General features: G+C 44.8%; 1 protein-coding gene across 3 annotated transcripts in view; it reads left to right on the forward strand.

Annotated features, from left to right (window-relative positions):
- Window positions 1–12507, forward strand: part of fam117bb (family with sequence similarity 117 member Bb) — a 207805-nt gene that overhangs the window by 100099 nt on the left and 95199 nt on the right. For all 3 annotated transcript variants that reach the window (XM_059967375.1, XM_059967376.1, XM_059967377.1), the window contains one exon: window positions 6498–6611. In XM_059967375.1, the coding sequence (XP_059823358.1) occupies window positions 6498–6611 (114 nt within the window). The remainder of the gene's footprint in view (window positions 1–6497; window positions 6612–12507) is intronic.

The following is a 12507-nucleotide window of genomic DNA, read 5'->3' on the forward strand; positions in this document are numbered from 1 at the left end:
AGGAACCATTATTCACCAGGGAAGAGAAAGCAAATGAAGATAGAAGGTACTAGCACAGAGGTGCCAGAACTTAGGGAAATGGGTATCCTATGGCGACCCACTTTCTGCGCAAGCAAACCGGCTCACAAATAGCCAGCGCGCGGGGAGAGACTTTGGTAATGCACCTCTGACGTCATTTCCGCCCAGAGAGGGCGGGCGCTAGGGATTAAATGCCAGCGCCACGAAGTTTGAATAAACTAGTCTCGAAACGACTTAGTTTAAATTAAATAAACGACTTAAGCGTGTTGTTATTTCAGCGCTGTGTGTAGCACATCACTACATTGGTGACCCCGACAGTCCAAACGGGATTTGGACCAAAGATGACCGACTCTTCATCTGTTCATGCAGTTTCGCTAAAACTGCCGACTTTCTGGACGCTGCGACCACGTGTGGTTTAGCCAAGCAGAAGCCCAGTTCCAGATTCGGCAGATATCCTCTGATTTCACGCGTTACTACCACGTGATGAGCACCCTTGACCAGGAGATGGCCACCCAGGTTGAGGATTTCATACAGTTGCCTCTGGAAGAAGGCAAATATGAAGCATTCAAAGAGCTGCTCATTGGGACCTTTGGCCTCTCACTGCGTGAGCAGGGTGCCCGCCTGCTTCACCTGGACAGTTTGGGAGACAGACTGCCATCAGCATTGATGAATGAGATGCTGGCCCTGGCTGACGGACACAAGCCCTGCCTCATGTTCGAGCAAGCATTCCTAGAGCAACTGCCCGAGAACACACATCTGCTGCTGGCCAACGCAGATTTCAGCGACCCCTTGAAGGTGGCGGCCTGTGGAAAGCCAAGAGGGAGAGCATGGCGTCCGTCAATCAGATTACCAGGCCACGCACCTAACAGCGGACCAGACCAGGCCCGGCAAGGGGGGGGGGGGGGGCGCACACAACACAGAGTCAGGAGTGAGGAGGTCAGTGAACAGTGGTGTTTCTACCACCAGCGGTGGGGCACAAAGGCCCGCCATTGTCGCCTGCCCTGCAAGGGCCAGGTCCAGGGTAAGTACCGCTAATGACTATGGTGGCTGGCCACCAGTACAGCCTGTTGTATGTCCGGGACAAACAGTCGGGATGCTGCTTCTTGGTCGACACCGGAGCGGAAATCAGCATCTTGCCCCCAACGGGGTACGACACCCGCAACAGGAAGCCAGGACCCACCCTGAGGGCAGCAAACAGCAGCACGATATGGACCTACAATACCCACACAGTGCAGCTGCAGTTCGGCGCCAACTGGTTCACGTGGGACTTCACACTGGCAGCGGTGGCCCAACCACTCCTGGGGGCAGACTTCTTGCGAGCTCACAGCCTGCTGGTCAACTTGCAAGGGAAAAGACTGGTACATGCTGAGACTTTCCAGACATTCTCCCTGGGTGAAGCCAAGTTGCTGGCCCCACACCTGGACTCCATCAGGTTGTCGGACAACGAATTTACCAGAATCCTGGTGGACTTTCCATCGATTCAGGCACCGCAGTTCACGGCAGCCATGCCCAGACACGGGGTACAGCACCACATCATGACCCAGGGACCAACCCTCCACGCCCGCGCATGAAGGCTCCCCCCGGAAAAGCTTGGCCTGGCGAAGGAGGACTTCAAGAAGATGGAGGAAATGTGGGTCGTACAGAGATCCGACAGTCCTTGGGCCTCCCCCCTGCACATGGTGCCCAAAGCAGCCGGAGGTTGGAGACCATGCGGCGTCTACCGCTACAACTCCAGACCGCTACCCTGTGCCGCACATACAGGACTTTGCAGCAAGAATCTTTTCCAAAGTAGACCTCGTCCGGGGATACCATCAAATCCCGGTGCACCCTGAAGACATCCCCAAAACGGCACTCATCACCCAGTTAGGCCTGAAGAATGCCGCACAGATGTTCCAACTGCTAATGGATGTGGTGGGACACGACCTGGACTTTGCGTTCATCTATTTGGACAACATCCTTATAGCCAGCAGTAGTCGCCAGGAGCATCTGTTGTCCCACCTCTGCCAGCCCTACTCCCGCCTGCGTGATTTTGGCCTCATGATCAACCCGGCCAAATGCCAGTTCGGTCTCGATACCATCGACCTCCTGGGCCACAGGATTACTAAAGATGGGACAACACCTCTGCCCGCCAAGGTAGACGCGATCCGCCACTTTGCCCGGCCCAACATGGTCAAAGGCCTGCAGGAGTTCATTGGTATGGTGAACTTCTACCACAGTTTCCTCCCCTCAGCAGCCCGTATCATGTGCCCTTTGTACACCCTGATGTTGGGTAAAGGCAAGGACATTACTTGGGACGAGGGGGTCGCGGCCGCTTTCATTAAAGCCAAGGAAGTCTTGGCAGATGCTGCGATGCTGGTGCACCCCAGAACGGACGTTCCGACTGCCCTCACGGTGGACACATCCGACACAGCAGATGGTAGGGTGCTGGAGCAGCTCATCGAGGGGTGCTGGCAACCCCTGGTGTTCTTTAGCAACCACCTATGACCACCCAAACTCAAGTACAGTGCTTTCGACCGGGGGCTGTTGGCACTATATCTGGCAATCTGGCATTTCAGGTGGTACTTAGAAGGCAGGTCGTTCACCGTGTTCACGGACCACAAACCGTTGACCTTTGCGTTCACGAGGGTGACCAATCCCTGGTCGGCTCGCCAACAGTGACATCTGTTCTATATCTCCGAGTACACGACAGACATCCAGCATGTCTCGGGAAAGGACAACGTCGTGGCAGATGCACTCTCCAGACCAGCGCACCCATCTATCAAGACAACCGTCCGGCTGGTCTCCAGTAAGTTCGCATGGTACAGACTTCGCAAGCAGGTCAGTGAATGGGCCAGAACTTAAGCCCAGTGCCAAACAGCCAAGGTGCAGCAGCACACTAAAGCCCCGCCGCAGCAGTTTGAACCCACCTATTGGAGGTTTGACCACATTCATGTGGATATCATGGGCCCCCACCAGTGTCTCGAGGAGCGCGGTACCTCCTAACTATGGTAGACCGGTTCACAAGGTGGTCAGAGGCGGTCCCGCTCACCGACACATCTGCTGATTCCTGCGCCCGAGCACTGACTGCAACCTGGGTAGCACGTTTCGGGGTACCGGCCCACATTACTTCTGACAGAGGTGACCAGTTCACCTCCAGCCTGTGGTCGTCTGTGGCCAGCCTGCTGGGAACACAGCTACACCACACTACTGCCTACCACCCACAGTTGAACGGACTAGTGGAGCGTTTCCACCGTCACTTGAAGTCAGCTCTCATGGCCCGCCTGAGAGGACCTAACTGGGTGGACGAGCTTCCCTGGGTCCTGCTTGGAATTCGCACAGCGCCCAAAGAGGATCTGCACGCCTCGTTGGCCGACTTGGTGTACGGCGCACCCCTGGCCATCCCGGGAGAGTTCATACCAGCCCCAAAGGGGCAAGAGGAAGAACCCGCAGCAGTCCTGGACAGACTACGCAAAAGGCTCAGCAACCTGGCCCCCGTACCGACTTCACAGCACGGACGGACCCCGACCCATGTACCCAAAGACCTGCAGAACTGTAAGTTTGTGTTTGTACGAAGGGGCGGACACTGGGCACCGCTACAGCGGCCGTACGGGGGGCCATTCAAGGTGATCAACAACAATGGGTCCATGTGCATTCTGGACATTGGGGGGGAAAGAGGAGGTTTTCACGGTGGACCAACTCAAACCAGCCCGTGTGGACTTGGCGCAGCCGGTCGAGGTTCAGGCACCGTGGCACAGAGGCAGACCTCCCAAACAGAGGCTGATCCAGACTGTGGACATTGGGGGGTGTATCGCTGGTTCTGGGGGGGGTGAGTTGTGTGGCAACCCCCACTTTCTGCGCAGGCGAACCGGCTCACAAATAGCCAGCGGGCGGGGAGAGACTTTGGAAATGCACCTCTGATGTCATTTCCGCCCGGAGAGGGTGGGCGCTAGGGATTAAATGCCAGCACTGCGAAGTTTGAATAAACTAGTCTTGAAACGACTTACTGACTGCGTGTTGTTATTTCAGTGCTGTGTGTAGCACATCGCTACAATCCAAAGGATATTGTTCAGTTTTAAACTAGTTATGTGACTAAATGGAAGATGCCTCAAATATTCTAGCTATTTTACTCTGATCAAACTTATTGTTTGAAGTTCCTATTTGAAGTATAACTATATAACTGACCTTTTACATCATGGCTTTTGTTGTTAGCTGACCTTGGTGAAGTAAGACCCTAAAATTAAATTTAAAATAAAACCTGTTGGCGGAGTTGGGGGAAAATAGTGAAGAATTGGGGAAGGGCATAATTGGGTTTGTACCAGGTAAGATCAGATTAGTCTGTTGCAACACAGTCCACAATCAAATAAGCTAGCAGTGTTCCCAAGGTTCACATGAACTGTCAGTGAAGTGAATTGGGAGGCAGGTACTGAAATGACTATGGTAACTACATTTTTGGAATAAATTCTAGTGGGGGAAAAATTGAAATTAAAGAGATTTGAATTCACTTTCTTTCTCAAAACAGTTCGAAGTGAACTTTTAATCAAAATCCAGATGTCAGTATATATTACCATGAGATTCATTGACTTGTGGGCATTCACACTGAATTGAAAGAAGCACAACAGAATCAATGAAAAATTTCACACATCAGAGATGGACCAGCAACTAAAGTGCAAAAGACAATAAACTGCAAATACAAAAATAAAATAATAAGAACTAAATAATTGAAAACCTGTGCATAGAGTCCTTTAAAGTGAGTCCATATGTTGTGGAATCAATTCAGTGTTGAGGTGAGTGAAGTTTTCACCTCTGCTTCAGGAGCCTGATTGAGGGGAAGTGACTGTTTCTGAACCTGATAGTATGGGACTGAGGCTCCTGTACCTCCTTCCTGATGGCAGCAATGAGACGAGATTATGGCCTGGATGGTGGGCATCCTTGATAAATGTAGCTTTTCTGTGACAGCACTCCTTTTAAATGAGCTCAGTGGTTGGGGAGGGCTTTACCTGTGGTAGACTTCTTTTTTGTTTTTTCCGCTCAGATTATTGGTGTTCCTGTGATGCAACCAGTCACTATACTCTCCATTGTGTATCTGTAGAAGTTCGTCAGAGTTTTAGATGACATGCTGAATCTTCACAAGCTTCTAATAAGGTAGAGGCGCTGCTGTGCCTTCTTTGTAAAGGCAGTTACATGCTGGTTTCCTCCTCCTGTAGTCAATAATCAGCTCTTTGGGTTTGCGGACTGAGTGAGAGGTTATTGTCACACCATTCAGCCGGATTTTCAATCTCTCTCCTATATGTTGATTGGTCACCACCTTTATTTGGCCCACAACAGTGGTGTCGTCAGCAACTTAAATATGGCATTGGACCTGTATTTAGCCTTACATTCTTATAAAGTGTGGAGCAAGGGACTAAGCACCCAGTGTTGTGGTGCACCAGTGCTGATGGTAATTGTGGAAATGTTGCTGCCAATCCAAACTGGCTGGGGTCTACAAGTGAGTAACTCAAGAATCCATTCACACAAGGAGGTACTGAGGCCTAGGCCTTGGAGCTAATCGATGAGTTCTGAGAGGATGGTAGTATTGAATGCAGAGGTATAGTTGATAATATATATGCATCTTCACTGTCCAGGTCTGGTAGAAATGGTTAAAACTAGTGTCTGATGTTGTTGAACTTCACCGTTCTGGAACAGCTGGGCTTAAGACTGCTGATGTGTGGTGAGAAAAACCTTGGATGATAAGCACAGTACCGGAAACTCCAATTAATAAGATACTAGGCCCTGGAACCAGGAGGGAGGATGCATCTGGGGGTAAATAACAGGGAACAAAGAGGACTGTTATTCTCACGCTGAGAGAATAATTGACATGTCTTTTAAGCAATTGATCATGTACTGACCGTGGGATGCCAAACAAAGTTATGTGAAGTTGTTTGTCTTGCTGTATAAATATGAGCTCTATATAACCTAGAATTCAGAGTTTGGTGGTGGTGGAGACTGCTGCAGACTCTCCATGATATCATGTTAATAAATTCTTAAAACCAAGCTCAAAGTCACTCTGAGTGTTGTTAGTTAGTGTTTCCACGACAGAATCTGGTGACAAGGATAGGATTTCCATTAATGAGATCCGAAGAAAGGCTAACTAAGAGGGTCGAGTTAAATAGGGGACTGCCCTAGCTGAAATGGGGTAGAGTCTGGATCAAAGTCACTCTTGTGTTCTCTGTGTTTCCACAAAACCAGGTGTTCAGTTGATTTGTGGTTTGCAGACAAATTGATATGGACTTGGCTGCAGTGGGTATTAACAACATATTTATGGCCTAAGATATAAAGCATAATGGTCATCAAACTAATTCTTTATTATTACTCTAACAAAGACTGTAAATAGATTAAATTCTGTTTGGTTCATTTCTTAGGAGATTCTGCATTATTGCTTGTGTGTCCCTTCAATTGTTCCAATATTTTTAAAACTCTAGCACCTAATTCTTGTTCAATATCGCTGACTTTTTCTTTTTCAGATTGCAAAGTTACGTCAACAACTTCAACGCAGCAAACAGAGTAGTCGGCACCACAGAGATAAAGAGAGGCAATCTCCTTTCCATGGCAATCATGCAGCTATTAACCAGTCACAGGTAAGACCACAAAAGGCTTAGATATATCACATTAGCTATATGCCCAGCATCAAATGTAAAGTAAGGTACTGATAACGACTGAACGTCAAAAAAAGATACTGAAAGCAGCTAAGGAAGGAGTCTGACTTTATTTGAGACTCTTTCAGTAGTTCCAAGGTTAAAGCAAAAAACTACATGTGCTGGAAATCTGAATTAAAAAAAAAACAAGTGCTAGAAATGCTCAGCAGATCAAACAGCATTTGTGATCAGAGAAATGGTTAATGTTTCAGCTCAGTGTTCAGTGATTGACTCAAATGTTCCTCTGTCCGTGGATGTTTTGTTTTTGAGTATTTCTATGGATTAGGCAATGAATATTAGTTATTCTATTTTCTACTTCTTGTCTTTAAGGTGCTTCATCTACTTTATAAGACCATTCCCTCCCCCAGCACTATGTATCAATCACTTATAGATATTTAGCTTATTTCCTCCAATAACTGGAAAATGCCCTTGGTTTGTAGGTATTGCACTGAGGAGTAGATCTTTGAGCTTTAATGGTTGGATAATCCTGTATAAAAGCAAGTCACCATCTCCCATGCAGATGGAACAAGTGCAGCTTAAAGTGGAAGTCATCACTGTTGACCTTGTACTTATAAGAAAAAATTGGTTTTTGACATTTTGAAGTGGAATGGTGATTTCTGTGCTGTTGGAGTTGTATGAGAATTGTATTAAACATATTTACTTGATTTTGACATACCTTCAATCAAGCATTCAGTCAACACATTCAAATTCAGTTAAGCTTTGTTCTGTGAGTTTTTTTTCCCCCATTTTCATTCATCGTGAGTTTTCTACCTTGGAATAATACCTGGATTACTTCCTTTAAATTTCTAGGTTTCTAGGCAGCCAGTTGTAATGAAAACCAAAATACTGTCCTGTTTGAATATCTAATTTAAGCTCCAGTATTCATTGTTATAGGATTAAGGAAATCATATGAATGAGTCATAGAACATAGAACAGTGAAGCACTGAAGCCCATGATGATGCATCGATCTTAATGCTATTTTATGCTAAGTACCCTTCTCCTGTGTATTATCTATCTACCTGTTCCCTTCATGTTAATGTGTATATCTAAGTGTTTTAGACTCAAACAAACTACTGGCTTCTACTATTACATCTGGTATCGTATTCCTGGTATGTGTTACTTTGTATGTTAAAAAATAACTTGACCTTCATGTCGCCTTTAAACATCCCTTCTCAGCATAAAAGCATGTCCTTTAATGTTTGACATTTCCACATTGGGGAAAAATCCTGTCTGTCTATGCTATCCATGCCTTTCATAATTTTAGAAACCTTTATCAGGTGTCCCCTCAGTCTCTAATGCTGTAGGGCGACCAGCCCAAGTTTTCCCATCCTTCTAGCTCAGGGGTTGGCAACCCGCGGCTCCGGAGCCGCATGCGACTGTTTCATCTCTGTGCTGCGGCTCCCTGTGACTTTGGAAAATAAACGATGAGTATTTAATTAAAATGTATTTAATGTTAGTTTGTTAGTTTCTGAAATGTAATTCTAAATTTGAAGATTATGGTGATCTTGTACAATCTAAATAAAACGTTGTGGCGACCCATTTCCTGGCACATCCGAACCGGCTCACAATTAGCCAGCGTTCCGGCTAAGGGAGATAGCTGTTAGGGGTTTGTGAGTACGTGTCTTTTGGAGCATCCGCGCCCATGGGGGGGCGGGTTGAGGGAGGCTTAAAAGCAAGGCTGTTTAGTTCGAATAAAGTTATCTTTGACTGCAGTTTACCGACTCCGTGTCGTTATTTTAGCGCTGCGTGTAGCACACCGCTACAACGTGTTTTTTAATCGCTATTAATATACGTCACCACTACCAATGCCTGACACCCGCCAGTGCGCGATTTCTTTTAATTTTTCGATCCAAGGTAGGCTAACTATGGGGTAACCTTCAACCCAACGTCTTTTTTTCAGAGTTCAAAATGTTTTTGTTGCATGCAGAAATGTAATTTCGTTTTCTCTGCAGGAGTTCATCGATTTCATAAATGCAACACATTATAGTTTGTTTATACATAGCATAAAGGCAAAAAAAACGTTGTATGCAGTATTATTTCATTTTAAATGTCAAACGGGTTTTGCGGCTCCCAGTGTTTTCTTTTCTGTGGGAAATGGGTCCAAATGGCTCTTTCAGTGATAAAGGTTGCCGACCCCTGTTCTAGCTCATCCCCTTTAATCCAGAGAGCATCCTGGTAAACCTATTCTGCACCCTCAACACAACAGAGCAGAACTGCCTGCAATACCCAAACTGAAATCTGACTAAAGTTTTATATAGCTACAACATGATTACCTTACTCTTATACTCAAATTTTACCTTCATAATTTTCGCTCCCCCAATTTAGTACTTTCTTGCAAAGTCTTACTTTTATCCCCCCTATTCATAACTACCTTAAATGGGGTATGCTTACTATTTCCAAAATGTTCACTGAAAGTATTCACCTACTATCAGGTCTGTCACCTGGCCTAGCTCACTTTCCAAAACCAGGTCCAATAAGTCTCTCCTCTAGTTGCAGTCTCCACACACCTCTGTTAGATGCACTGAAGAAATCCCGCCACATTTAAGTTTCTTATATTAAGGGGGTACCCCCGTGACATTCTCTCACTGGTCAGTAGTTCAACTTTTCTATCATTTGCCAAAGAATATCATTAATTTTCTCTGCAGTTACAATAATCATGCAAGACAGATTTGTATTATTAATGGCATTATTCAGTGATCACATTGTTTTATTTGTGATGGGCATCTGGCAATGCGATTGGGCAGAAAATACGAAGCTTTTTAATTTGCCTCCATGTGCTGTTTATTCTAAGTAGTTTTTTTTTTGTTGAGATGCCACTTCTTTGTCCCCATTGGAAAAAATCCACTGGTGTTTAAGTTCAAGGGCTCGGTCTTAAGCTTATTAATTATTTTGGTATTTTTCAGAACATCTTTGCTCAGAATTACACAATATAACCTCTTGGGTTTGGGGCGTTCTTTTTCCTGCATGGCATAAACCCAGGCTTTAATGTGTACATTGCATTTTCTGCTGAAAGTCAGAAGCTTGTTTGCCTTTTCCAACTTATTTTCCCCTCATTGCTCACCCATTCTTTCATGAGTGATCAAACTCTTATCTACTTTGATATATATGCAGACAAAGCAGTACCATTATAAGTGTTTGGAATTGAAAGGATATGAAAAAGTATTAAACAGGATTGAGGTACGGATTGTACATGAATCTGCAGATGTAGAACAAGGGATAAATGTCACGCTGTTTTAATGTAAAGAGACGTCTCTGTTGGGCAGGCATATTTATCAAATATATCTAAAGTACTATTACACTCACTTAAAATACAGATTTGAACAATGAGTAGCCATTTAGGTAATACTATCTTTTTGAACGTTAAAGCTGAAATCTTAAGGTGTTGTAGTGGTTACTTTAAAACAAACCAAAACAGCTGAAAGTTCAAGCCAGGAGATCAACATGCGCTTTCAAATAACAAAGTTGCAAAGTTGAAAAAAAGTATGTTCAATCCTTTATTACAAATCTAGCCAAGATGAACAATCTTGTAACAATGAAAAACTAATGAAACTAAATTAGCAATATAACAGTCTGAGAGCGATATTCAGCGTTCCAATCAGTGATCTACTTTGCATATTTAAGCGATATCAGATATAGCATTCTATACTTATTTAAGTAGTTCCAATTAGTGTAACTAAGTGGTTGAACTAAATTAGTGAAGTTAGCAATCTAGTTAGCATTCCAATAATACTCCAATTAACGGTCAGTAAAATACCGTAGATTCCGGACTACAGAGTGCACCTGATTAAAAGCCACACGCTCTAATTTTAGAAAGAAAATCAATTTTGTACTTGTACAGGCCGCACCGGATTTTAAGCTGCAGGTGTCCCACGTTGTAATATGAGATATTTACACAGAAAGATATTACACGTGAGGATTTTTTAACTTTTAATTAAATCCGTATGGTAACATAAACAAATATATATTGCAAATGCTTTTTTTCGAACAGTGCCTGTAACACAGCTACTTTTAAATATACATACGTATCGGTAACACACAAATTACGTTGCGTATACTTTTTTACTGAACAGTGCACGAACAACATTCCAATATCTCCTAATGACTGGTAAAAAAAATATATATGCTGCAGCCTACCAGGAAAAGTTATTGATCGCCTTCTTCATCTTCCTCCTGCGCACTAAAACCATCAAAGTCCTCTTCTTCAGTGTCCAAATTGAATAAAACCTCAGGATCTCGTCACTCACTTCAGTCTCTTCATTGTCGCTCTCACTTGAGCACACGCGGTCCTCTTCATCACGCAGCAGTCCAGCCTTTCGAAACCCGCTGGTGATGGTGGATGTTGTGACACGGCTCCACGCATTTAGGATCCACTAGCAGATTTGAGTTAAAGATGCTCTTCGCATGCGTTCTGTTTTGGTAAAGGATTTCTCGCCACTCGTCATCCAAGCCTCCCACTCAACGCGCAGTGCCTCTTTAAATGCCCGGTTCACGCTGATGTCCAGTGGCTGCAAATACTTTGTGGTACCCCCAGGAATCACAGCTGGAATTGAGTTTGTACTCTTGATGGCAGCTTTCACTGAACTTTCATTGTCAGCCGCTTAAAAATCAGCATCGGGTGAAGCTTTAGTCCGGATGCTGTGCAGCTCAGAACACAAGTAAAATGCGTTCTCTCTTGGCCACTTGTTTTCAGTGTGATGGACGAGTCACCTTTTTTATTAACAGTCCGAGTGAGAGGCAGGTCAAACGTCAAAGGTACTTCATCCATATTTATGATATCACCTGGCCCGATGGAATTCTCCGCTATCTTTGTTTGAGTGAATGTGCAGAAGTTAGCAAGTTTTTCCTCGTGGTGTCGGAAGGGAGCTGCTGACACAGAGTCGTGCGTACCCTGACGGACAGGCCTTTTCGTCTCATAAATCTAAAACACCACGATGGCCCACCTCTAAAATCTTCGATTTTCATTTTGGTGGCGATTGCTTTAGCCTTCAGTCTGATCTGCATGGTGGAAACACCGCGGCCGCCTGCTCTCTGTGTGTTAACCCAGTCTTCAAGAAAGTTTTCAAGTTCGGGCCATCTGCTATGATTACCTCTGAAAGCTTTTGTCGTCTTTTTGCATTGACTCAATTCTTCACGCTGGCGTCTCCACCATCTCAACATCGATTCATTTACGCCAAGATTATGTGCAGCAGCTCGATTTCCTTCTTCAACTGCCAGATTGTTCGCCTTTAACTTAAAAGCTGCATCATATGCTTTTCTTCAAGTGTTTTCCATGTTGATGAGGGTGAGTACAAATGACTGATTTACAATAATTTAATTGTGAAAGTGCACTTGATTTATCGTACAATTTCATTGGATCTCTGTGAACTACTCATCAATTTTATTGGTCTACTGTTACGAGGCAAAATGCTTTTGGCGGCATGAAAAAAAAACATGCATTAGCCGCACCGTAGTATAGGCCGCAGTGTTGCCGCAGTGTTCAAAGCGTGGGAAAAAAGTAGCGGCTTATAGTCCGGAATTTACGGTATATTATTCTTCATGTCTCAACCCCTCTCCACAAAACTAAACAACTAACCACAAGTGTGAATACTTAACTATACTTGCGTGCTTCTACCATTCCCCAAACCATGTGACCGATTACCATAAATAAGTGTGCCACAAAATATGATACAGACAGAAAATAGATACATGGCTCCTATGGGTGTAAGGTGGTAATTTTGCTCTTTCTTGGTCCCTAACCATCAGTTCTTCAATTCTGTGGAAAGGTACCTGACCTGAAATATTAACAGGTTTCTTGTTCCATGGATGCTACATAACTGGCTGTGTCTCTGCAGCCTTTCCA

This window comes from Hypanus sabinus, chromosome 4 (genome assembly GCF_030144855.1).
Source record: "Hypanus sabinus isolate sHypSab1 chromosome 4, sHypSab1.hap1, whole genome shotgun sequence".
NCBI lineage: Eukaryota > Metazoa > Chordata > Chondrichthyes > Myliobatiformes > Dasyatidae > Hypanus > Hypanus sabinus.